General features: G+C 47.8%; 1 protein-coding gene across 7 annotated transcripts in view; it reads left to right on the top strand.

Annotated features, from left to right (window-relative positions):
- The window catches only part of depdc5 (DEP domain containing 5, GATOR1 subcomplex subunit), a 265638-nt gene that overhangs the window by 153108 nt on the left and 84570 nt on the right, over nucleotides 1-27960 (top strand). For all 7 annotated transcript variants that reach the window (XR_011940662.1, XM_072498598.1, XM_072498564.1 and 4 more), the window contains exons 30-31: nucleotides 5558-5691; nucleotides 9415-9538. Coding sequence is in view for 6 of the 7 variants with exons in the window: in XM_072498598.1 (XP_072354699.1) it covers nucleotides 5558-5691; nucleotides 9415-9538 (258 nt within the window). In the remaining variant the exon portion in view is untranslated. The remainder of the gene's footprint in view (nucleotides 1-5557; nucleotides 5692-9414; nucleotides 9539-27960) is intronic.

Raw genomic sequence — 27960 nt, forward strand, 5'->3', positions numbered from 1 at the left:
GAAGCAATCTCTAATACATTCAATGAACTCTGCCTCCAGGCGACACTGCCAATTTGATTCCTCCAATCTATGAGCATATTAAAATCACCCATTATTATTGCCGTACCTTTCTTGCAAGCCCCGAGTATTTCCTGGTTTATACTGTGCCCCACTGCAGAACTACTGTTTGGGGACCTATAGATTACTCCTACCAAGGACTTTTTCCCCTTGCTATTTCTCATTTCTACCTAGACTGATTCCACATTTGATATCCAGTGCTTGTGTCATTTCTCATTACAGCATTGATCACTTTCCTCACCAGCAGGGCTCTTCTTCCTTTAAGCCTATCTTTCCGAACTACTGCATGCCCTTGGATATTCAATTCCCAGACCCTGTTTGTTTAACTGTTAAATTTCCCTACACTTCTTGGTGTATAAAGACATTCACCTGGTCTGTCCCTCACTTTTATTTTCTGGTAACCATCCATCACATTGCTAGCCTGCGCTCTTATCGCCTCCTTTAAATTGGGTTTTCTAGTTTCCCCTACAACCCAAACCCTCCCCCACCTCCCATTTAGTTTAAAGCCCTATTTACAGCCCGAGTTACCAATTCGCTCGGACTCTGGTCCCAGCATGATTCCGATGAAGACCGCCCCTTCGGAACAGCTCCCTCCTTCCCCAGTACTGGTGTCAATGTCCCCTGAATTCAAACCCATTTCTCCCACCCCAATCTTTGAGCCACGCATTTACCTCCTTAATCAAATTGACTCTGTGCCAATTGGCTCGTGATTCAGGTACTAATCCAGAGATTATTACCTTTTTGGTTCTGCTTTTTAATTTAGCTCCTAGCTGTTATTACTCCTTTGCAGAACCTCTGTCCTTGTTCTCCCTATGTCGTTGTTCGCAACGTGAACCACGACAATTGGATCTTTACCCTCCCACTCCCAAGTTCCTCTGCAGCCCAGATAAACCCGAGCACCAAGTAGGTAATACAACCTTCAGGATTCTCGATCCTGGTCACAGAACAGTGTCAATGCCCCTAACTATACTATCCCCAATTACGACTACATTTCTTTTCTCTTCTCCCACTTGAATGGCTCCCTGTACCACAGTGCTGTGGTTATTTTTGTCATCCCGCCAGCAGTCTCCATTCCCGTCCACACACTGAGCAAGAACTTCAAACCTGTTGGACAGGGATAAAGGTTAAGGCTCCTGCAACCTTACCTCCTGGATCCCTTTACCTGCCTCATCGCAGTCTTACCCTCCTGTCTCTGACCACCGTGTCCAGGTACCTCTCCCCCTCCCTGAGGTGTCCGAAGTTCAGGCTCCAACTCATCAACTCTGAGCTGGAGTTCCTCAAACAACCGACACTTACTGCAGACGTGGACACTGGGAACCACAATGGGTCCCACCAGTTCCCACATCATGCAGAAACAACACGTCACCTGACTCTCCATCTCTATTTTATTTAATTATTTTTAATTTGGTTTTTAAACTCTAATTTTTTATTCTATAGACTGGTTTTTTAATAATCTCTCCTTATTACCTCTGTCTGAAAGCAATTTATAAACTTTAATAAAGTGGGTTTTCAAATTTATTACAGCTTCCCTATTAGCCAATCAAATCACAGTCTTCCTATGATGTTACTTTCAGTTCTTTTTCCCCCAGTCGGAACTCTTGTCAGTTTCAGAGAGAGAGAGAGTGATCGAGAGAGAGCGATCGAGAGAACTTACTGCCTTACCTTTCCGAGCTGCTCTCTGTTCATTTACCCATCAGCTGCGCTCCTCTCCGCCACTGAAATTGAAGATCTCCGATCCCTAGTCAGAATTTAAACTTCCCTACCTTCCCGAGCTGCTCTCTGTTAGTTTACCGATCTGCTGCTCTCCTCTCCGCTGCTGAAATGGTTGGTAGTATTGTTAAGGGGAACGCCTACGGGAATGTGTTCAGTTTGTTTGTGTCCATGTCTTAGTCCAAAGAACAAAGAACAAAGAAATGTACAGCACAGGAACAGGCCCTTCGGCCCTCCAAGCCCGTGCCGACCATACTGCCCGACTAAACTACAATCTTCTACACTTCCTGGGTCCGTATCCTTCTATTCCCATCCTATTCATATATTTGTCAAGATGCCCCTTAAATGTCCCTATCGTCCCTGCTTCCACTACCTCCTCCGGTAGTGAGTTCCAGGCACCCACTACCCTCTGCGTAAAAAACTTGCCTCGTACATCTACTCTAAACCTTGCCCCTCTCACCTTAAACCTATGCCCCCTAGTAATTGACCCCTCTACCCTGGGGAAAAGCCTCTGACTATCCACTCTGTCTATGCCCCTCATAATTTTGTATACCTCTATCAGGTCGCCCCTCAACCTCCTTCGTTCCAGAGAGAACAAACCGAGTTTATTCAATCGCTCCTCATAGCTTATGCCCTCCATACCAGGCAACATTCTGGTAAATCTCTTCTGCACCCTCTCTAAAGCCTCCACATCCTTCTGGTAGTGTGGCGACCAGAATTGAACACTATACTCCAAGTGTGGCCTAACTAAGGTTCTATACAGCTGCAACATGACTTGCCAATTCTTATACTCAATGCCCCGGCCAATGAAGGCAAGCATGCCGTATGCCTTCTTGACTACCTTCTCCACCTGTGTTGCCCCTTTCAATGACCTGTGGACCTGTACTCCTAGATCTCTTTGACTTTCAATACTCTTGAGGGTTCTACCATTCACTGTATATTCCCTACCTGCATTAGCCCTTCCAAAATGCATTACCTCACATTTGTCCGGATTAAACTCCATCTGCCATCTCTCCGCCCAAGTCTCCAGACAATCTAAATCCTGCTGTATCCTCAGACAGTCCTCATCGCTATCCGCAATTCCACCAACCTTTGTGTCGTCTGCAAACTTACTAATCAGACCAGTTACATTTTCCTCCAAATCATTTATATATACTACAAAGAGCAAAGGTCCCAGCACTGATCCCTGTGGAACACCACTGGTCACAGCCCTCCAATTAGAAAAGCATCCCTCCATTGCTACCCTCTGCCTTCTGTGGCCTAGCCAGTTCTGTATCCACCTTGCCAGTTCACCCCTGATCCCGTGTGACTTCACCTTTTGTACTAGTCTACCATGAGGGACCTTGTCAAAGGCCTTACTGAAGTCCATATAGACAACATCTACTGCCCTACCTGCATCAATCATCTTAGTGACCTCCTCGAAAAACTCTATCAAGTTAGTGAGACACGACCTCCCCTTCACAAAACCGTGCTGCCTCTCACTAATACGTCCATTTGCTTCCAAATGGGAGTAGATCCTGTCTCGAAGAATTCTCTCCAGTAATTTCCCTACCACTGAAGTAAGGCTCACCGGCCTGTAGTTCCCGGGATTATCCTTGCTACCCTTCTTAAACAGAGGAACAACATTGGCTATTCTCCAGTCCTCCGGGACATCCCCTGAAGACAGCGAGGATCCAAAGATTTCTGTCAAGGCCTCAGCAATTTCCTCTCCAGCCTCCTTCAGTATTCTGGGGTAGATCCCATCAGGCCCTGGGGACTTATCTACCTTAATATTTTTTAAGACACCCAACACCTCGTCTTTTTGGATCACAATGTGACCCAGGCTATCTACACCCCCTTCTCCAGACTCAACATCTACCAATTCCTTCTCTTTGGTGAATACTGATGCAAAGTATTCATTTAGTACCTCGCCCATTTCCTCTGGCTCCACACATAGATTCCCTTGCCTATCCTTCAGTGGGCCAACCCTTTCCCTGGCTACCCTCTTGCTTTTTATGTACGTGTAAAAAGCCTTGGGATTTTCCTTAACCCTATTTGCCAATGACTTTTCATGACCCCTTCTAGCCCTCCTGACTCCTTGCTTAAGTTCCTTCCTACTTTCCTTATATGCCACACAGGCTTCGTCTGTTCCCAGCCTTTTAGCCCTGACAAATGCCTCCTTTTTCTTTTTGACGAGGCCTACAATATCACTCGTCATCCAAGGTTCCCGAAAATTGCCGTATTTATCTTTCTTCCTCACAGGAACATGCCTGTCCTGTATTCCTTTCAACTGACACTTGAAAGCCTCCCACATGTCAGATGTTGATTTGCCCTCAAACATCCGCCCCCAATCTATGTTCTTCAGTTCCCGCCTAATATTGTCATAATTAGCCTTCCCCCAATTTAGCACATTCATCCTCGGACCACTCTTATCCTTGTCCACCAGTACTTTAAAACTTACTGAATTGTGGTCACTGTTACCAAAATGCTCCCCTACTGAAACATCTACCACCTGGCCGGGCTCATTCCCCAATACCAGGTCCAGTACTGCCCCTTCCCTAGTTGGACTGTTTACATATTGTTTTAAGAAGCCCTCCTGGATGCTCCTTACAAACTCCGCCCCGTCTAAGCCCCTGGCACTAAGTGAGTCCCAGTCAATATTGGGGAAGTTGAAGTCTCCCATCACCACAACCCTGTTGTTTTTACTCTTTTCCAAAATCTGTCTACCTATCTGCTCCTCTATCTCCCGCTGGCTGTTGGGAGGCCTGTAGTATACCCCCAACATTGTGACTGCACCCTTCTTATTCCTGATCTCTACCCATATAGCCTCACTGCCCTCTGAGGTGTCCTCTCGCAGTATAGCTGTGATATTCTCCCGAACAAGTAGCGCAACTCCGCCTCCCCTTTTACATCCCCCTCTATCCCGCCTGAAACATCTAAATCCTGGAACGTTTAGCTGCCAATCCTGCCCTTCCCTCAACCAGGTCTCTGTAATGGGTGGTTGTGAGATGTGGTTGCTCGAGATGCTCAGTTGAAACATTAGCATACAGGTTAACCTGCAGATTTGTAGCCAGGTGGTGGAGTATGACCCATTCCCTTTGGAATGTTGGGATGAGGACATTACATTGTCTAACACCACGTTAGGTAAATAATAGCTCCAGGGAATAGCAGTTTCCCTACATGAAGTCTTCAAAGTGTTCTCTCTAGCTTTGTCAGATAAATCAGATTATTAGTTTTAGTCTGGTATGATGTTAAGGAGTCAGGAGAGTATAGTGGGCACTGTAATCTGCAGTGTTTTAATGCTGTAGTGGGGATAATTCCAGGCCTTTTATCTCAGCCATGGCGAGTATAAGAGCACCGATCTAAAACCTAAAGAGAGATGAGGTGCTCAGGGAAGTGAGATTTTGAAGTGAACAGAAGTATTAAATGGCTTTGATTTATTGTGATAGGTGGTCCTACCTGATTGAAATTTTCCGATGAAGGATCGAACAATAAATGATCTGTTTGTTTCTGTTTTTTCTACCTGCTCATTGTTCGGCCTCGAGGTGAGGAAACATCCTTATGGATGTTCAACACTGTTGAAGAGTGAGAGTAATTTTGATCTTGGTTGGGAGATACCAGAATAAGACTTCTGAATCAGACTTCTGGAATATTCCTGTCACCCTTTCATTTCCTATTTATTTATTTATTGATTGAGATTGATTATCAAAGGAAGAGGCTGATTTGTCATCCGGTGGATGGTTGGCTTTCAGCCACTCATGAATGTGACGCTTTATTGAACTCATGCAGATTTTTTCAATTCATGTTTCAGAAGGGGGCTCCCATTAAAGGACTGCAGGTGACGGGGCCCCTCTCAAACTATCCCACTGAACCAGCCGGCCCACCTCTCGGGAAGAAGGGAACGTCCGCTTTGTCAGCTTTGCTGGAGATGGAGGCCAACCAGAGGTGAGCCCTCCTTTGCTTTGAGTGGCGTGTTCCCTGGTTGCACAATGATTGCAGTCAATCACCGTGGTTTCTTCTGTGGCATAAATGCCGTTATATCGCGCTTGCCCCCTCGCTCACTCCTCTCCTCCCTCCTTTCCTCATTCCCCTGCTCACCTCAGAGACAAAACTGCCCCTATACATTCTGAGATGGGGAAGGAGCCTTCAGCCTTTGCTTCAGAGCCCTGCTACTTGGACTGGGAACTGAGCTGAGTGAAAATGGCCCCATCTTTATCACCATTCCATTTGCACTGAGGATAAAGTGTTTCAAAAAGGTCAGGCTTCATTCAGTTGCAGTTCAGAACTAATTCTGGGAGATTTGCTTCATTACACAGTCTCTAATGGATTTATCAACTGAGGTTATTCTTCCATATAAATAACCAAAAGAGAAAATGCTGCAAAATCTCAGCAGGTCTGGCAGCATCTGTCGGGAGAGAAAAGTGCTAATGTTCGAGTCCAAATGACCCTTTGTCAAAGGTGATTATTCTTCCCCCTGAATTGTGCAATGGTCTCAATCCACATTTTATACTTGGATTAATCCTGATGTGATCGTTTAAAATTTCAAATTGATTCCCACTCATTTAATTCCAAATTTTAACTCTGTTGGGGATTTGGGATCTCCTGACCCCATGGATTGGATGGACCACTGACCCCATGGTTCCGAGGGACCGCTGCCCACATGGATCTGAGGCACCACTTCCCGCATGGATCTGATAGACCATTGACCCCATGGATCCGAGGGACCACTGCCCGCATAAATCCGATGGACCACTGACCCCATGGATCAGAGGGACCACTGCCCGCATGGATCCGATGGACCACTGACCCCATGGATCCGATGGACCACTGCCCGCATGGATCCAATGGACCACTGACCCCATGGATCCGAGGGACCACTGCCCGCATGGATCCGAGGGACCACTGCCCGCATGGATCCGATAGACCACTGCCCACATGGATCCATGCGGAAGGACAGTGCAAACATAGAGAGGGAGTTTCTGCACAGTGATTAGGTTATGAAACTGAGCCTGTGTCATTTGTTACGATCCCAGTTAATGATACTGCTGGACAGTCAGATCCCAGAATGGAACCTGGCTTGATGGATCCTAACTTTTAAAAAAAATGTAGCGTACTCAATTCATTTTTTTCCAATTAAGGGGCAATTTGGCATGACAAATCCACCTACCCTGCACATCTTTGGGTTGTGGGGGCGAAACCCACGCAGACACGAGGAAAATGTGCAAAGTCCACACGGACAGTGACCCAGGGCTGGGATCGAACCTGGGACCTCGGCGCCGTTAGACAGCAATGCTAACCACTGGACCACCATGGTGCCTGGATCCTAACTTTTAATAATAATAATCTTTATTAGTGTCACAAGTAGGCTTACATTAACACTGCAATGAAGTTACTCTGAAAATCACCTAATCGCCACACTTTGGCGCCTATTCAGGTACACAGAGGGAGAATTGAGAATGTCCAATTCACCTAACAAGCACGTCTTTCAGGGCTTGTGGGAGGAAACTGGAGCACCCGGAGGAAGCTCACGCAGACACTGGGAGAACGTGTACAGACAGTGACCCAAGCCAGAAATCGAACCCGGGTCCCTGGCGCTATGAAGCAACAGTACTAGCAGGATTTCGATAAAGGAATAAAACATTTATTATGATTTGCTATTGTACACTGTTCCTTCACTCCTTTTTCACAGAAGTACACAGATTTGTAAGGATAACACAAGTTATAAAATCCACCTTGTACTCTTAAATTTCACAGTAGGTGCGCAGTCCATGTAAACCAATAGGTGAAATGTAGTCAGCTACCCCACACTCTGTAACCGAATGACAGATGCCCACCCAATACAACTTCTGCGGATTTATCCTAAATCTATGCCCCCCCCCCCCCCCCAAGATGCTTGTCACACCGTGAGCCAACATGCCACACTGAAACTCTGTATTCTGCACAAGGCTTTTCAAATTCCACTCTCTAAGAACATGCTTTGGAATCTTCTCCCAAACAATGTTTTCTCTTGGATGTCTTCACCAAGGATCCACTTCCAGGACTTCAGCCTCTCCTTCCAGTATTCCTCTGCCCTGGAGCAGCACGTTCATGCAAACTCTGCCTTTCACAGACTATCTCAGGTACCCAGCCATGCCCACAAAACACCACTGCTTCACAAGCCCGTGGTAGGAATTGCCAATCTTCTCATTACCTCAGATCTTTGGCTTCTTGCAAGCCGTCGTCCCAGGTTTGCACCTTACAGCCCTGTCTTTAATTCGGAGATTTAATCTGCTCCTTACTTTAACTTAATTGAACAGGATCTTGTTCAGATTCCTGTTCTTTATTCCTTTGATTCTGCAGACTTCCTGGAACTCTGTGTCCCATTCCCTGGTTTCTAAAGAACTTTCTGTTCTTTAGCTTGAGGCCTACCCTCTTCATGTCTTCCCTGTTCTGGCAATTTCTGTGACAGCTGCTTTTTTCTGGGTTATCTGGTTCCAGCTGATTCAAGTGCTCTTGCTGTTTCGGTGTTGTTACCCTGGTTGGCAAGTAACAGCCTAGTTTCTTTAAACCTTGTGTTTGTTTTAATGTCATAAAACCCTCATTACAATGCAAGCATCCGAACCAAACTGACGTTATTAACCCTTTCTTACCACACAAATATAGAAACACAAAATTAAGCTTACTTAAAGCTATACCTTATTTCTAATACCCATAAAAACAAATATGGATAACTTAAAATTCTATTTCTTGACACATTTTAATGGAGGTTCCTGAACTAGGCTAATTGTGCTTCAAAAATACCCTAAAAACTCTAGTCCCAAAGCAACACAAAGTGTTTTTAAGGTGATTATGAAACCTAATGACGGTTTTTCAAAGTCTTTCATGGGGTGTGGGTGTCGCTGACCAGGTTAACATTTTTATTTCCCATGCATAATTGCCCCTTGAGAAGGTGGTGGTGAGCCGCCATGTGGTGTAGGTACACACACAATGCTGTTAGGGAGGGAGTTCCAGGATTTTGACTCGGCAACAGTGAAAGAATGGCAGATAAAATTCCAAGTCGGGATGGTGCGTGACCTGGAGGGGAACTTGCAGGTGGTGGTGTTCCCATGTGTCTGCTGTCCTTGTCCTTCTAGTTGATTTGGAAGGTGATGTTCAAGGAACCTTGGTGAGTTCCTGCAGTGCATCTGATAGATGGTACACATGGCTGTCACTGTGGTGGAGGGAGTGAAAGTTTGTGGATGGTGTGCTAATCAAGTGGCTGGATGGTGTCAAGTTTCTTGAGTGTTATTGGAACTGCCCTCATCCAGGCAAGTGGACAGTATTCCATTACATTCCTAACTTATGCCTTGTAGATGGTGGACGGGCTTTGATGAGTCAGTAGCTGAGTTATCTGCAGCAGAATTCCCAGCCTCTGACATGCTCTTGTAGCCACAGTATTTATATAACTGGTCCAGTTCAGTTTCTGGTCCCCAGGTTGACGGTCCTTTAATTAAACTCCCCTTTTAACTGCACGATGAGGAGAAGTGAGAAATTCAGACCCTGATGTTGATGGGATCCCGATTGAAGCTGGAGCTAATCCTGCCACTGACCATCTGAGTATCGGCCACAAGGTTCAGTTTATCACTGCTGTCATGTTACCTTCTGTTTTTCAAATATAAGAATAATATATTTCTCTTCCAATGCATGTAGGAGCTTTGAGGAGCAGCAGGCTGCAGTCCATTCTGGGAAAGGTGCTGGCCAAGCCTCTGACAGCACCCCACATTCTGGGACAAACGTTGCCATCACTCCCAGCTATGTCGACAGTCCGAGGAAGGTAAAATGAGCTCTTGTGTTTAAAACCTCTGCAGTCTTTTAACGTATTTGAGTCATGAGTTTTGTTTCTGGTGTATTTGCTGTTCTGAGCATCCTACTAGACCCCATGTATTCAGTGCCGAGTTAAACCAGGTAGAAAAACATTCATGTTTGTGCCTCGGGATAAACTGGGTGTTACCACTAGGACATTTTTTATATATTGATATCAATGTGCTGCTAGGGCTTTGACACTTAAAGCTCTGTGCTTGAATGCTGCTGCTTCAAGCCCCAAGGACACGGGCTTAGTTCTGGCCTTGGGTGACTGTGAGTACGCAATTTCTCCCATGGCTGCGTGGGTTTCCTCCAGATGCTCTGATTTCCTCCCACAATCCAAAAATGTGCTGGTTAGGTGGATTGGCCATACTAAAATTGCCCCTTTGTGTCCAGGGATGTGTAGGTTAGGTCGGGTTATGGGGAAAGGGCTGGGGTAATGGCCTAGATATGGTGCTCTTTCAGAGGGTTGTTGTAGATTCGATGTGCCAAATGCCGGCCTCCTGCACTGTGGGGATTCTATAGTTATGACAAACGTGTAGTAATATTCATTCCCCTCTCTGTTTGCTCTTATCATTGCCACAGCAGTCCTGTAACTTACCAGTACTTCATCCTAGGTTTATGTAGCTACCTGTGAGCTGTCTTACCCAGGCTGCTGTGTTCACTGTGCATTTCACCACAGTTCAGAAGTGCTTGGTCTACAAATTGCATCCCTCCTCCATGGTGGCCTTATAGTGAGAAGGAAAGGTTTAAAATTGTGAGGAGAATTTCAATTCTCTTGTTCAATTCAAATTGAACCACATTTCTAGTTTTAAAAACTAAAGCAAAAAGTCACAGATGCTGGAAATCTGCAGGAAAAATTGAAAATGATGGGCACACACATCAGGTCAAGCAACATCTGTAGAGACAAAGTGTTAATGTCCTGATTTTACCTCATGTAAAACTCATCCACTTGCACAGTTAAAATCAGGTCCAGTAATTCAAGTTGCTGACCTTCACTAGATATCTCTGCTTTAATGGGATGGGTTAAGACAGCTGGTTGTGGATTAGAAGTGTGCATCTAGTGTGCAGCATCTTTTTTCACATTTATAATAAGCAGCACCAACTTAGTTTTATAGAGCAACAACTTGTATTTTGTGTAGTGCCCATTATTTAATGAAACATCCCAAGGTAATTAGAGGGGCATGACACTGAGCAACATAAGGAGATAACAGATCAGACAACCAACAACTTAGACAATGAGGTTTATGTGTGTCTTAAAGGAGTAAAACATGGGGACGATGCTGGATTCATGAAACGGATGTTGGGGCGTATTCCGGACCTGGAGGTAGGGAGCTTGATAATGGGTGGGGATTTTAACACAGTGCTGGACCCAGCAGTAGATCGTTCCAGATCTAGGACGGGGAGGAGGCCGGCTGCGGCCAAGGTGCTCGGGGTTTATGGATCAGATGGGGGGAGTAGATCCGTGGAGATTTGCCAGACCTTTTTTCTCCCACGTACTTTCTCCCGGCCTACTCCCGGATAGATTTTTTTGTTTTGGGCAGGGCACTGATCCCGAAAATGGAGGGAACGGAGTATTCGGCCATAGCCATTTCAGACCATGCCCCGCACTGGGTGGAACTGGAGTTAGGGGAAGAGAGGGACCAGCGCCCGTTGTGGAGGTTGGATGTGGGACTGCTGGCAGACGAGGAAGTGTGCGGGAGAGTGCGGGGGTGTATCGAAAGGTATCTGGAGGCCAACGACAACGGGGAGGTGCAGGTGGGAGTAGTATGGGAGGCGCTGAAGGCGGTGGCCAGGGGAGAGTTAATCTCCATCAGGGCTCACAGGGTGAAGAGCGAGGGCAGGGAAAGGGAGAGGTTAGTGGGGGAGATTTTAAGGGTGGACAGGAGCTATGCAGAGGCTCCAGATGAGGGACTACTCCGGGAGAGACGAGGTCTCCAGACGGAGTTCGACCTGTTGACCACAGGGAAGGCAGAGGCACAGTGGAGGAAGGCATAGGGGGCGATATATGAACATGGGGAGAAGGCGAGCCGGATGCTGGCACACCATCTCCGTAATAGGATGGCAGCGAAGGAAATAGGTGGAGTCAAAGATGGCAGGGGAACTACGGTGCGGAGTGTTGGGAAAGTGAATGAGGCTTTTAAGGCCTTTTACGAGGAACTGTATAGGTCCTAGCCCCTAGGGGGAAAAGAGGGGATGCGGCGATTCTTGGATCAGTTGAGGTTCCCAAGGGTGGAGGTGCAGGAGGTGGCTGGTCTGGGGGCGCCAATTGGGGTGGAGGAGCTGGTGAAAGGACTGGAGAGCATGCAGGCAGGGAAGGCCCCGGGGCCGGATGGGTTCCCGGTGGAGTTCTACAGGAAGTATGTAGACCTGTTAGCCCCGTTGCTGGTAAGGACCTTCAATGAATCAAGGGAGGGGGGGGACCCTGCCCCCGACAATGTCGGAGGCGACGATCTCTTTGATCTTAAAGCGGGATAAGGACCCACTGCAATGTGGGTCATATAGACTGATCTCGCTCCTTAATGTAGATGCTAAGGTGCTGGCAAAAATGTTGGCCATGAGGATTGAGGACTGTGTTCCGGGGGTGATTCACGAGGACCAGACGGGATTCGTAAAGGGTAGGCAGTTAAACACTAATGTGCGAAGGCTCTTAAATTTGATAATGATGCCATCGGTGGAGGGAGAAGCGGAGATAGTGACAGCCATGGACATGGAGAAAGCCTTTGATCGGGTAGAGTGGGAGTATCTCTGGGAAGTGTTGAGGAGGTTTGGGTTCGGGGGAGGGTTTATTAGTTGGGTTAAGCTCCTGTATAAAGCCCCGGTGGATAGTGTGGTCACGAATCGGCGGAGGTCGGAGTATTTCCGGCTGTATCGAGGGACGAGGCAGGGGTGCCCCCTGTCCCCTCTGCTGTTTGCATTAGCAAATGAACCTTTGGCCATGGCGTTACGGGAGTCGGGGAAATGGAAGGGGATAGTTCGAGGGGGAGAGGAACATAGAGTGTCGTTGTATGCAGACGACCTGTTGCTGTATGTGATGGATCCAGTGGAGGGGATGGTTGAGGTAATGCAGATCCTACGGGAGTTTGGAGACTTTTCGGGCTATAAGCTCAATGTGGGAAAGAGTGAGCTCTTTGTGATCCATCCGGGGGACCAGGGAAGAGGGATAGAGGACCTACCGTTGAGGAGGGCGGAAAGGAGCTTTCGATATTTGGGGATTCAGGTAGCTAGGAGTTGGGGGGCACTGCATAAACTCAATTTGACGCGATTGATGAAACAGATGGAGGAGGATTTTAAAAGGTGGGACATGTTGCCACTCTCGCTGGCGGGTAGGGTACAGTCGGTTAAAATGGTGGTCCTCCCGAGATTTCTTTTTGTATTCCAATGCCTCCCAATTGTGATTACTAGGGCCTTTTTTAAGAGGGTAAACAGGAGCATTACAGGATTTGTGTGGGCGAGCAAGACCCCGCGGGTAAGGAGGGGGTTCTTGGAGCGTAGCAGAGATAGAGGAGGGTTGGCATTGCCGAATCTGGGTGGTTATTATTGGGCAGCCAATGTGGCAATGATCCGTAAGTGGGTGATGGAGGGAGAGGGGGAGGCGTGGAAGAGGTTGGAGATGGCGTCCTGCAAAGGAACGAGCCTGGGGGCGCTGGTGACGGCACCGCTGCCGCTCTGGCCGACAAGGTATACCACGAGCCCGGTGGTGGCGGCAACGCTAAAGATCTGGGGGCAGTGGAGACGACACAGGGGTGCGACGGGAGCCTCGGTGTGGCCCCCGTTCAGAGACAACCATCGGTTTGTCCCAGGAAGGATGGACAGGGGATTTCAGAGCTGGCATCGGGTAGGGATTAGAAGAATGGGGGACCTGTTCATTGACGGGACGTTTGCGAGCTTAGGGGTGCTGGAGGAGAAGTTTGGGCTACCCCCGGGAAACGCTTTCAGGTACATGCAAGTGAGGGCGTTTGTGAGGCAGCAGGTGAGGGAATCTCCGCTACTCCCGGCACAGGGGATTCAAGATAGGGTGATCTCGGGCGTATGGGTCGGGGAGGGTGATCTCAGGCGTATGGGTCGGGGAGGGCAAGGTTTTCGCCGATATACCAGAAGATGAAAGAAGAGGGGGAGGCTTTGGTAGAGGAGCTGAAGGGTAAATGGGAGGAGGAGTTGGGGGTCGGAGATTGAGGAGAGGCTATGGGCTGATGCCCTAAGTAGGGTTAATTCCTCTTCCTCGTGTGCCAGGCTCAGCCTGCTACAATTTAAGGTGATTCATAGAGCGCATATGACGGGGGCGAGGCTGAGTAGGTTCTTTGGGGTAGAGGACAGATGTGGGAGGTGCTCAGGAAGTCCGGCGAACCATGTCCATATGTTTTGGTCATGCCCGGCACTGGAGGGGTTCTGGACGGGAGTGGCGGGAACAATATCTAAGGTGGTGAAAGTCCGGGTCAAGCCAAGCTGGGGGCTAGCACTATTTGGAGTAGTGGACGAGCCTTGAGTGCAGGAGGCGAAAGAGGCCGGTATTCTGGCCTTTGCGTCCCTAGTAGCCCGGCGAAGGATCTTGCTAATGTGGAAGGAGGCGAAGCCCCCAGCGTGGAGGCCTGGATAAATGATATGGCAGGGTTTATCAAGTTAGTGAGGATAAAGTCTGCCTTGAGAGGGTCTGCGCAGGGGTTCTACAGGCGGTGGCAACCGTTCCTAGATCATCTCGCGGAGCGTTAGATGAAGGTCGGACAGCAGCAACAGCAACCCAGAGGGGGGGGGGGGGGGGGGGGGGGGGCATCGTTCGTGGGGGAGAGGGAGGGAAGGGGGGGTTCCTGTGGGGGGGCATGTGAGCAAGAAAGCACATGAATGATCCGGAAACTGACATGTACGGGAAGAGTATGGGAAGAATCCAATGTATAAAGTTCTGTATCTTATTTGAGATTATGGAGATAGGAAGGGACAAAGCCATGGAAGGATTTGTAAACAAAGTTGTGAATTTAAAAATAAAGATGTTGCTTGACCGAGAGGCAGTGCTGGTCAGCGAGCACAGGGTAAAGGGGATTTGTGGGAGTTAGGACACGGACAGCAGAGTTTTAGTTGACCTCAAGTTCACAGAGGGAGACCGGCCAGGTGTGCATTGAAATGGCCAAGTTTAGAGGTGACAAAGGCTCAGTAAAAAAGACTCTTGCAGGAAGGGAAACAAACTGAATGTGACATTGTTACGGACGCCTGGTCAGATTCTAACAGTGACTAAGATACTGGACCAAAACGGCAATGTTTTTAAAAAAAAAATTTGTGTGTGGAAAGACCGATTCGCTCCAGGAATGATTGCATGACAAATAGGGCTTGGTTATTTTTACAAACAAAACTTTATTAAAACAAAAGGAAAACAATATTTAAACTTTTAAACTTCAAACCTAACAAAAACATCTTGCATGTATCTCTTAACCCTGACCCACGATTTCCCATTAAACAGCACGTAAAATGAACATACAGCTTTAAAATTCACTTATGCAGGCAGGCAACAATGATACTTGCATTTACAGAATATATTCCTGTTGCTAGTGTAGTTCCTTCAGACCTCTTTTTGAAAGCCTGTCTCTGTGGCAGCTTTTCATGACTTCTCCCGGTGGCCTTCCAAATCCCTCTGGCCCCACCTGTTGGTACAGGATTCTTTTCTCTCTTTGAGCTCTGCCCAGCCCCTCAAACAATGGTTCTGTCCTGGGGTGTCCAGACTTGAACTCATCACCGCCAGCTGGGCTTTTGATTGCCCACTCCCGTTTATACAAGAACAGGGCCATGCTATGAATATGCAATTAACCTCCAATTTACAGACAAAAGAGGCCATCAGACTATGTAATGTGTTAATGGCTGGTCAGATCAGAGTGTCCTGGAGGTCAATGCATCTTGAGTGAATCACCCCGGCTGAACAGGTATCCTGTTTATTCCCATTAACAGGTTTAGATCTGAATGGGATAATGTAACTTGGGCCAGGTGTGGGTATATACCTCTGACTCCGTGCTAGCAGTTTCACCCTCAGTCTGTTAACCCCTAAACTGCCCACTACATCTTCAATCCCATTTTCGGATCCAATTTCCTAACATCTCCCTATTGGAACAGATATCCAGCCACAAAATATTAAGTCAGGTGACCAAAATCTTGGTCAAAGTGGTAGGTTAAAAGAGGAAAACATGTTCGAGAGGCAGAGAAACCGGGGGAAAGAGTTCCAGCACTTTAGGGTCAAGCAACTGAAAGCACAGCCACCAATGGTGGAGCAATTATATTTGGGGATGTGCAGGAGACCAGGGTTGGAGGATCGCAGTGACCTGAATGATACAGAACTGGAGGAGGGTATTGAGTTCGAGAGGGTAAGGCCATGGAGGGACTTATAAGGAGAGAATTTTAAAATTGAGGTCGGGATTTAGGTGTAGGTCAGCAAGCGCAAAGTTTTATTTCAGCTTGTAGCAGATGTTTTATTCTGACCCCGATATGCTTTTAAAAATCTGCATGAAATAACTTGGTGCAGGACTCGAAATAATAGTGTACAACGTAACAGGTTTACAGTGTTGCCCCCTTAGCCAAGCTCAGTTTAACCTTTCAGGTAAGATGTTTAGCTGAGGCCCTGTCTACTGTCTCAGGGAGCCCGCAAAAGATCCCAAGGGAGTATTTGAGGAAAGGTAGCAAAGCTCTCCCTGATGTCTGCCAACATTCATCCCTCAAGCAACATCACTAAATCAGATTATCTGATCGTTATTATGTTGGTGCTTTGTGGGATCTTGCTAATTTGCAAACTGTCTGCAGCATCTCCTACACTACACTCATAAATTCTTTATTGGCTGTAAAGTGTAAGGTTGCACTGAGGTCGTGAAAGATGCTATATAAGTGCAAGTCATTCATCCTTTTCGGCATAGTTAGAGAATTTCTTTGGCCGATAGCAGCAGTCCCTCTGCCCTGTGTCATGTGAGAGTACCTTTTAAGACATGGATGTTTAAGCAATGTACCTTTAAGAAAACAGTGATGTCAGAGAGTGGGTGGAGCTGAGGTCAGGTCAGCCATTTTGCAGTTTTTAGTTTTGCAGTTTGAAAAGAGCTTGGTGTGTGTCTGTGTTTGCAGTGAGCTGGATCTCTGCCATGAAAGACCATCTCTGGATCATTTGGGTGATTTAAACTCATAATTGTAAAACCTTTAACCTGATGTGATTTTGTTTAAAGGTGTTAAGTCTCTTGGAAGTTTGAAGGAACATTTTAATGAATTATTTACTGTTGCAATATTTTATCTTTGAAGTAAGGGATGTTAAGAGATCCAATATTTATTGAAGATGTTAAGTTGAGTTCATGGAATAAACAAGTGTTTTGTGTTTAAAAACCCACATGTCCATAATTGTAATCCTACACCTAGGAAAAAGCCGTGTGCTCGGAAAAGCAACAAATCCATTAAAGGGAGAGGTTGGTTGAACTCCATGATACATTTTGGGGTTCTGAAAACGCCTCGCCCATAACACCTGCCATATTCCGGGTCTCAAATCTGGGAGAAGCCTTCAGCACACCAACTTCAGTGGTTTTACCCGCTGTTCAATCTTCAACTTCTAGTATCTGTAGCTGTATTTATACAATAGTCTTCTGTTAGCATCACAGGTGCCATTTCCTGGATCTGTCAGTTCTGGATTTCATAGAGGAGCTAAGTGAGGTGATGGATTACCCCAGCCAGATCCAGTCCAATCTAACAAACAGGTCCTGCGCTTGGAGATCCTTTATTTCATTTTTATTTTGTAATAAGTGAAGTTACCTGGAGTTAGACTTTGTGGGCATAGTCTCCAACTTGCTGGTAGTTTTTCAGTATTAAACTGCAAAATGTTACTGCGGTGTCTGCAGTATCCCTGTATTACGGTTGTGGACCAGGCCCAACAGTTGCTAGGATACCAGACAGAAAAAACAATATTTTATTTTAATTTGTAAAACTGTGAGGAAAGGAAACTTCGCTCCATCGGTATATTAAAACAAACTTTATTACTAACACAGTATTAAAATAACCTCAACATCATAAAGAAAAATAGCTTACAGTTACCAGTCAAACATGGTGACACAGTGGTTAGCACTGCTGTCTCACAGCACCAGGGACCTAGATTCGATTCCAGCCTTGGGTGACTGTGTGTGGAGTTTGAACGATCTCCCTGTGTCTGCTTGGGTTTCCTCCGGAAGCTAGGGTTTCATTCCACAGTCCAAAGATGTGCAGATTAGGTGGATTGGCCATGCTAAGTTATCCCTTGGCGTCCAAAGGTTAGGTGGGGTTGCAGGGGTGGTGGGGGGGGGGGGGGGGGGGGGGGTGTTTATAGGCCAAGGTAAGGTGCTCTTTCAGAGGGTTTGTGCAGACACGATGGGCCAAATCGCATCCTCCTGTACTGTAGGAAAACTTTCTGCAAAGAGATGTCTTGGATAAACCACTTTTGAGAAACTGTTTCTTCAGGAGCCCAGTTTACAGATTCTTGCCGTCAAACTATCATAATCTGCCAGCCTTTTCAGAAACTGCTTTTCTGTTCACAGGCAAAATCTTTATAACTAAACTGCTTTGAGGGAAGCAGCTAGTCAGTTCACAGATAGATGTAAACTGAACTTAACGCCTGACTGCTTCAGCCCCTGGTTCCTCCCATTAACTACATCATCTAACCAAGGTCAAACACAATGGGCAGGATTCTCCGATCTCCGATGTCGAAATTGCATTCGGCGATCGGCCGGAGAATCGGGAGGGGTGGTGCCGCTTTTGCCATGCTCCGCCCCCTCCAAAACGGCGTACTCCAGAGTACGGCGCACGCCGTCGGGATGGCCTCAGGACGTTACCTGAGGCCTTCCCCCGATGCTCCGCTACCGATGGGCCGAGTTCCCGACCGCGTCAGTCGCATGTGGTATTTATTTTCGGGAACACGGCTTGGCGGCTGCGGTCGAAGTTCAACGCCGCCACAGTCGGGGGGTGGGGGGGGGGGATCCGTGGGCAAGGGGGGCTTTGGCGGGGGCTGGTGGCACTGGTGGGTGGTGGTCTGGGGTGGCGAGCCTGGCCAAAGGGGGGAACTATTTGGCAGGCCGGGTCTGCACGCGGCCGGCGCCATGTTGCATGGCATGGCCGCTGTAGGCCGCCTCTGTGCACCTGCGGGGCCACAGACCCGGCAATTCTCCGGCCTTATCCGCAGCTAGAGCCGGGTGTTCTCCGCTGCGTGCCTGCTAGCACCCCTACCAGATGTGGAATCAGTAGCCATTTTGGGCTGTTTCTTCGGTGGTAAAACGTCACTGTTCCAACACCGCCATCAGCACTTTGTGCTGGATTCTCCGATTCTGAGACTATGTCTCTAATTATCTCCTCCCAGGGAATCGTCTTCATATAAACAACATTAGCCCAACTTTTACAATGCTTTAATTGCACCTCTTGTAGCCACCATGTCTGTCCTTTAAACGAGGACTTAAAAAAACTACTGCAGCAGTCATGCACACACGAACCCCCCAGGCTTTTAACCCTTACACATAATACAATATATATCTGAAATTCTTACATTCATTACACCTGAGTAATCCACCAATCGCCTGGCTGAGGAGATTTCCATACACATTTGCTCCGTTACCTGTTACAAACTTAAGGAGGAGATCATTATAATCATTCCAGTGACTGCCTCACGCTGGACCACAAAAGCCTTGTGCAGGGTTCATCTATCTCCGGAAACAGGCACTGAGCTGTAGAGCCCTCACTCCTTGTTCCATTGTGAGGAAGTATCATTTGCTTGATGTTTCCAAGTGACACCACATCAGTGGTCTTCTCCCAATCTCTAAATGGTTTGTTTTATTTAGAAGCAAGACCTGGAAAATCCTTTCCAAGCTGGTTGTCGGATAACTGGACTTTACCTCCAATGTGCCGCCAGTGAAAGTTAAAACTCTTTTGACTCATGCAGTGACCATTTCTTGGGCCAACCAACATTTTCTGGATGTCAGGTAGACGTTATGCTTCATCAGAGTGGGGATAGATTCTCAGTGGCCCAGTATATCCCAAATGACTTATTATTTTCCCCCAGCCCCCAGGCTTAATGACAACTTTTGATTCACAAGTAGGGAGCTTGTGCCCAAGAATATAAGCAATTTGCTGTTCTCTTGTGCTCGTTGGAAAGGAATAGAAAGGTAATGATGCATCCCTGTTTTTTAAAAATCTGGTGTACTGAGTAAATATGGTAAACTTTGTGTTATCCATCAGAATTCTCTCTAAACCTGAATTTCTGATTTTCCCCTAATACGAATCATCGCTTCACTTCAAGCAGAAGCAATTACAAAGTTAAATGGAAATTTTTGTTTTGGTACTTTAATTTATGTTCTGTTCTTTACTTCTTCAGTATTTGTTCATGCTGCTGCAAGTATTGCTCTGTATTCCATTGTAGATGGAACTCTCTGTTAACCGGTATTTTTGATTAAAAGGCACCATCCATTCCGCGTGCATGCCGGATAATGAAGATTTTACTGAGGAACATTGTGGAACAGTAGCTGCCAAACCTAAAATCGGTGCAAAATGTTATGTAGCACATGCTTCTGTTACGACACATCAAGGAATCCAGCTCTCAGTGAAGTGCTGTTCTTTGGAATCTACCAAGTTTCAATTTTTTTTTTTGAATGAAACACACAGGGAGCTTCAATCAGGTCTGTTCATGGGGTTTAAAGGAATCAAAGTCACTATGTCGTACCACGTACATGCATAGCAATAAAGGAAACATGTGTAGATAGGCAAGGAGTCAGCCATTCTTCCCTATTGAGCCGAGTTTGACCATTAAATGAGATCATGACTGATCTGCACCCTTGACTCCAGTTCCTTGCCTTTGGCCATGTCCCCTGATAGCCCAATCTCATCATCATCTACCCACCTCAATCCTAAAAATTTCAATTGTCCCCCCAGGGTCAATTCCAAATAATCACTAACCGTTGTGGAAAAATTGCTTCTGATTTTACTCTGGACCTTATGGTTATTCATGAAGGCCCCGCCTTCTCAACCTCTCCCCTCGCTTGAGGTGTGGTGACCCTCAGGTTATTAATCCTCTGATTAAATCACCACCAAGCTCTCCACTTCAAAGCTGGTCATCTGGGACTATGGCGACTTTACCTTACTTACTGGTCTGGAATATTCTTTTATCACTCTTGATGCTAAAAGTGACCAGGAAGATGCATTTAGTTAAAAGCATCTGAATAATTAGAGGCCCATTTTGAACATGGACTCTTTCCTCCCATTTACGACTCTCAATTGGCACTGTCACTAGTCCAGCTGTTTTATTTATAAGCTTATTCTAGCAGAATCAGCATGAATTGATTGCATTCTCAGTCGGTGTTAATTCTTTCTGATGCCCAGGCTGCGCCCTGCCTCAAAGGGAGTCATTACTGTCACAGCACAATTAACCACATTATGACAGTGAATTTATCGTCATTGTGTCTGCAGTGTATTGTTTTCGATTCTCTGCCACAGGCTTTTTGCCACTCAATCTGAAAAAGTGGAGAGGTGAGCTCACTCCATTGACAGAAAGACAACATCCTGACTGATTTTATTGTGATTAGTTTGCTGTGTATTTTGCCAATAAATGTAATTTCAAAAGGGCAGGACCCTCGAGTGACCTGGGCAGCACAGTAGCACAAGTGAATAGCACTGTGGCTTCACAGCGCCAGGGTCCCAGTTTCGATTCCCTGCTGGGTCACTGTCTGTGCAGAGTCTGCACGTTCTCCCCGTGTCTGCATGGGTTTCCTCCGGGTGCTCCGGTTTCCTCCCACTGTCCGAAGACGTGCAGGGTAGGTGGATTGGCCATGATAAATTGCCCTGTAGTGACCAAAAAGGTTAGGATGCGTTATTGGGTTACGGGGATAGGGTGGAAGTGAGGGCTTAAGTGGGTCGGTGCAGACTCGATGGGCCGAATGGCCCCCTTCTGCACTGTATGTTTTATGACTCGTCAATGGGTGTCTATCAACTGGCAATTCTCTGTCCTCTCTCCACTGAAGGAGCATGGCTCTATTTACCAGGCTTCTCCGTGGAAGCTATCATCTAATGAAATGGTTATTTGCTGCCTTGCTGTTTGTAATGTGCATTAATGTTGGGGGGGTATAATCAACAAGTTCACAAATGACAGGAGAATTGGTGATGTGGTAAATAGCGAGGAGGAAAGCCTTAGATTACAGGACGGTATAGATGGGCTAGTCAGATGGGCAGAACAGTGGCAAATGAAATTTAACCCTGAAAACTGAGAGATTATACATTTTGGGAGGGCTAACAAGGCAAGGGAATACACAATGAACGGTAGGACTCTAGGAAAGACAGAGAACTGTAAGGGGGTTTACTCCACACATAGTGGTCTCAGCTACCACTCTTGGACATGTGTATCTCTCCTGCAGGTGGTGGAAACGGTGGAAGTGTCACACTGGGACAACTTCGCAGGAGAGAGAGAAAATGAGCCACTGTTTATGCCTGACCAGTGAACCCACTTGAGTGAGAGTTTTTGAGTCGCCCGAGCCCCTAGACTAGAGTTCTAGACTCTGGGATTATGTTCTAATTCTGTGATTTACCAGAATGAAAATAGAGAGACGAGTTGGTTTGGATGGGCCTCAGGAGGTGTTGATCGCTTTCCCATCGAGATGATTTTGCAAGACACAGCCTGGGCCCAAACCTGTTGGATTTCGCATACAACTTGGGAGCCTATAATGTGTACTGTCCATAGATGTTGTTATGGGTAGCATGGTACTTTGGTTTCGAGCCAGGATTAGCAGGGCCCATTGATGCATAACTAGCAGGCTAGTTTTGGCAATGCCCCATTGTCCTTTGTCAGCTCAAACAACTCCCAGATGGATTTGATAAGGCTGTGCACCTCTTTGTCTGTCGATGTCTCGTTTGCAGCCATTTTAAGTCCATGTGTCTTGAAACACAGAATTTTAAGTTTGTCTGTATTTCAGCCAGCGTCCATGGAAAGGTGGATTTTCCTCATTTTACAGGACAAGGGGGGACCTTGGGGTGCATGTCCAAAGATCCCTGAAGGCAGCAGGGCAGGTAAATAAAGTGGTTAAGAAGGCTTATTGAGGGCAGCACGTTGGTGCAGTGGTTAGCACTGCTGCCTCACGGTGCCGAGGTCCCAGATTCGATCCCGGCTCTGGGTCACTGTCCGTGTGGAGATTACACATTCTCCCCCTGTTTGCGTGGGTTTCGCCCTCACAACCCAAAGATGTGCAGGGTAGGTGGATTGACCATGCTAAATTACCCCTTAATTGGAAAAAATGAATTGGGTACTCTAAAAGTTTTTAAAAAAAGGCATATTGGATACTTGCCTTTATTAGCTGAGGCATAGAATATAAGAGCAGGAATGGAGCTATATAAAACGCTTGTTAGGCCACAGCGAGAGTACTGTGTGCAATTCTGGTCATCACACAAAAGGATGTGATTGCATTAGAAAGGGTGCAGAGGAGATTCTCCAGGATATTGCCTGGGCTGGAGCATTGCAGCTATGAAGAGATGTTGGGGTTGTTCTTCTTAGAGCAGAGAAGGCTGACGGGGGACCTGATTTAGGTGTCCAAAATTATAAAGGCCATGGATAGGAAGAACCTTTTCCCCTTTGAGGGATCAATAACCAGGGGGCATAGGTTTAAGATAAGAGGCAGGAGGTTTAGAGGGGTTTTGAGAGAAAATGTTTTCACCCAGAGGGTGGTGGGAATCTGGAACTCGGGGCGGGATTCTCCCATTCGGCGGCAGAGTGTCCACGCCGTCGGAAACAGGCCGCTGGAAGTACCGATTCTGGCCCCTACAGGGGGCCAGCACGGCGCTGAAGCGGTTCACACCGCCCCAGCCTCCCATCCCGGCTCGAAATGTGCGCCGCGGGATCCGCGCATGCGCAGTAGCACCGGCGCCATCGCGCGTATGCGTGGTGGCCTCCCTCAACATGCTGGCCCCGACGCAACATGGCGCAGGAGTTCAGGGGCCGGCATGGAAGAAAACAGGCCCAGGGTGCATGGGGCTGGCCCGCCGATCGGTGGGCCCCGATCGCGGGTCAGGCCCCATCGGAGGCTCCCCCCCCCCCACAGGCCGCCCCCCGACCCTGCGCGCAGAGTTCCCGCCAGCTACGACCAGGCATGGACGGCACGGGCGGCACTCTGCCCTTTTAGAGCGGCCGCTGTGCCCATCCGGGCCGGAGTATCGGCGTACCGGCCGCGTACAGCAGCCCGTGACCGGCGCCACGCCAAACGCGCTGGCGCCAATGGCGCAGATTCTCCCCACCGTGGTGAATCACATGCAGGCGTTTCACGACGGCGCGAACAGGGCCCGGTCACGACCTATTCTGGCCCCCACAGGGGGCCAGCACGGCGTTGGAGCGGTTCACGCCGCTCCAGCATCCTTACGCAATGCCAAATGGGCGCCGCCCCAACCCGCGCATGCGCAGTTGGGCCGCGCCATCCTGCGCATGCACGGGGAACGTCTTACACACGCCGGCCCCTCACCAACATGGCGGCAGTGTTCTGGGGCCGCGCGCGGAAGGAGGTAGGCCCCGGGGAGGGGAGAGGCCGGCCCGCAGTTCGGTGGGCCCCGATCGCGGGCCAGACCCCATCGGGGGCCACCCTGGTGAAGGAGCCCCCTCCCTCCCCCACAGGCCGCCCCCCCAGCGTTCCCGCAGAGTTCCCACCGGCAGCGACCAGGGGTGGACGGCGCTGTCGGGAACCTGTCGTGTCGTACCGGCCGCTCGGTCCATCCGGGCTGGAGAATCGCCGCTCGCCGGTTCTCCGAGCGGCCCGGTGCGAATGGCACGCTGCTGGTCTCCAGGGGGTGGGAGAATCGCTTGCGGGGGTCGGGGCGGCGTGGCGCGATTCACATTGCGCCCCGGCGATTCTCCCACCCGGCGTGTGGGGTGGAGAATAGCGCCCAGTGGATTTTTGTACCTGGCCCTCTTTCTCTGTGTTGTGATTCACTGAGCTAATTTTCTGTACATTTTTACGAACCATAACTTTTGAGTGTTGCGAAATGCCAATGTCTTTTGTGTAGGGGAGAAGGAAGGTTGAATGGGGAAAGTAATTGTGTGTCAGCCGCCTACCACTGAATCATGAGGCTCAGGAATCCAGTCCAATTCAAGGGCTTCAGCACAACAATCAAGGCTGGCAATCTAGTGCAGTACTGGACTGGTAGAAAGCCACACTGTTGGGAAGTGCTATCTTTTGGCTGAGACATTAATGCATGGCCCCACCTATCTGATCGGGTGTATGTAAAAGCTTCAATGGCACTATGTGGAAGCAGAGTGAGGCAGTTATTCCCGTTGTCCTGACCAATATTTATCCCTCAGTCAATGTGACAAAACTAGATTGTCTGGTCATTATCATAATTCTGTGTGTGGGAGCTTGCTGTGCACAAGTTGGCTGCCGCATTTCCTGCGCGACCATGCTTCAAAAGTACTTAATTGGCCATAAAACGCTTTAGCGATGGCTGATGGCCAGGAGGTATGGTAGAGGTGAAGATTGAGAGAAAGAGGTTGGTGTAAGTGAGATAAAGAAAAGGACCTGGTGAAGGGGAGGGGTTGATGAGTGTGGTGATGTGCATCAATGTAAATACATGTAGGCTAGCTAGACACTAGAGGGAGCACCAGAGACATCACACACACACTCAACCAATAGATCAGTTAGATAGGACACAACCAATGGACATTCACGATACACACAGAGGTGACACAACCACAGGAGGGCATTACACCAACCCATATACAAAGGACACCACACACATGATCTGCCTCTTTCCAATGGAGACAGTCAGTGAGGAGACACAGGGTTGATTCATTATCACTCCCACCACGTTGATTGCAGCAACTGGTTAGTCAGTCTGGGTAGCTAGAGTAGGATTAGCAGTAGTGTTGAACCCGAGTTGTTGCTCTTATTAGCCTTAGTTTTCTTAGCCCAAATTATGTCACCTTTGCTCACGAGTCGCCAGGTATCTTTCTGATACCGCCACGTGGTTCAAGCTGTAGTTATGATTAATAAGATAGCACACCGCTTAGTAAGATTAAATCAACGGTCATTTATTATGTACAGCAATAAATACTTACACAATAATCCTACTTTCTATATCACTACCTACCACTACTGGCCAATACTTAACTTTTGGAAATGGCCCACCAGGTCAGGGAAACGAATGGCTTATCGAATTGGGTCTGGCCTGCGGGATTCAAAAGGCTGATACAGGTCGATGGCTAGGAGTCTCTATCGGGTAGCGATCGCTGGAGTCAAACTTACGGTTGCTGGTCGATGGTTCTTGCGAAGGTTGCGAGCAGGAGAAGAAGGGAGTGAAGGGTCGATCTGAACTTGGCCCCTATCTTTTATAGGTCCCAGGGGCCTCCCGCCTCTCGGGGGGGACCTTGACCCTGGTCCCAAGTGATTGGACTTGTTCCCAAACACTGGGTTCGATATGCTCCAATAATGGGGCGATTCCTTGATCGGGGGGTGGTCGTTCACCTTTCTTTGTCTCGGCCACTGCTGGCGCCGAGAGGTCTGGATCGGCATTCAATTGCTAATATGTTGCAATTGTTCCCGGGGATAGCCGATTAAACTGCAGATGTCTGGGTTGATGTGCTGCTAATGGTCGCAGGTATCGATCTGGGCCGACTTCCTCCAGAGCCGAACACGCTGTTCTGTCTGCAGCTGTCCGTTTGTGCCCTGTTGGCTGCTTTTCCCATCAGCCTTTTCGGTTAGCCATTTTACATCGGGTTCTGGCCAAATTAATCGGGAATCAGCCATTTTAGGTGGCTACTGGTTAATAGAAGTGTAAATAGTTTAATAAACGTGTTGAAGTTATCTCCACGTCTGAACCTTCCTTTGTCAAGTGCACCACAAGGAAGCCGCTTATGTTACACCTTCAACATAACAAATCATGGTACCAGCAGTGAACTGTTTAAATCCATATAGCCATACCTCAGCATACAGTGACAACCAGTAACGATACCCAGGCAAGATGTTCGAGATCCGGGTTCCGCAGCAGCTCCAGTGCCACGGCGATCTCTGCGAAAACTGGCGTGTATTCCGGCAAATGTTTGAAATCTTCCTGGTAGCAGCCGACCTACAAGACGTGGCTGATGCTGAAAAGACAGAGCTTCTGCTCACCATCGATATGTCAGGAATAAAAGGATGACTAGGGTAAGAGTAGGGCCAGTCAAGGACAGTAGTGGGAAGTTGTGCTTGTAGTCCGAGGAAATAGGAGAGGTGCTAAATGAATATTTTTCGCAGGATTCTCACAGGAAAAAGACAATGTTGTCGAGGAGAATACTGAGATTCAGGCTACTGGACTAGAAGGGCTTGAGGTTCATAAGGAGGAGGTGTTAGCAATTCTGGAAAGTGTGAAAATAGATAAGTACCCTGGGCCGGATGGGATTTATCCTAGGATTCTCTGAAGGATCCCTGAAAGCTAGGGAGGAGATTGCTGAGCCTTTGGCTTTGATCTTTAAGTCATCTTTGTCTACAGGAATAGTGCCAGAAGACTGGAGGATAGCAAATGTTGACCCCTTGTTCAAGAAGGGGAGTAGAGACAACCCCGGTAACTATAGACCAGTGAGCCTTACTTCTGTTGTGGGCAAAATCTTGGAAAGGCTTATAAGAGATAGGGTTATAAGAGATATAATCATCTGGAAAGGAATAATTTGATTAGAGATAGTCAAGTTTTGTGAAGGGTAGGTCGTGCCTCACAAACCTTATTGAGTTCTTTGAGAAGGTGACCAAACAGGTGGATGAGGGGAAAGCAGTTGTTGTGGTGTATATGGATTTCAGTAAAGCGTTTGATAAGGTTCCCCACGGTAGGCTACTGCAGAAAATACGGGGGCATGGGATTCAGGGTGATTTATCAGTTTGGATCAGAAATTGGCTAGCTGGAAGAAAACAAAGGGTGGTGGTTGATGGGAGGTGTTCAGACTGGAGTCCAGTTACTAGTGGTGTACCACAAGGATCTGTTTTGGGGCCACTGCTGTTTGTCATTTTTATAAATGACCTGGAGGAGGGCGTAGAACGACGGGTGAGTAAATTTGCAGATGACACTAAAGTCGGTGGAGTTGTGGACAGTGCGGAAGGATGTTACAAGTTACAGAGGGACATAGATAAGCTGCAGCGCTGGGCTGAGAGGAGGCAAATGAAGTTTAATGCAGAAAAGTGTGAGGTGATTCATTTTGGAAGGAATAATAGGAAGACAGAGTACTGGGCTAATGGTAACATTCTTGGCAGTGTGGATGAGCAGAAAGTTCTCGGTGTCCATGTACATAGATCCCTGAAAGTTGCCACCCAGGTTGAGAGGGTTGTTAAGATAGCGTATGGCGTGTTAGCTTTTATTGGTAGAGGGATTGAGTTTTGGAGCCATGAGGTCATGTTGCAGCTGTACAAAACTCTGGTGCGGCTGCATTTGCAGTATTGCGTGCAATTC

Source organism: Scyliorhinus torazame, chromosome 1, assembly GCF_047496885.1.
Source record: "Scyliorhinus torazame isolate Kashiwa2021f chromosome 1, sScyTor2.1, whole genome shotgun sequence".
Taxonomy (NCBI): domain Eukaryota; kingdom Metazoa; phylum Chordata; class Chondrichthyes; order Carcharhiniformes; family Scyliorhinidae; genus Scyliorhinus; species Scyliorhinus torazame.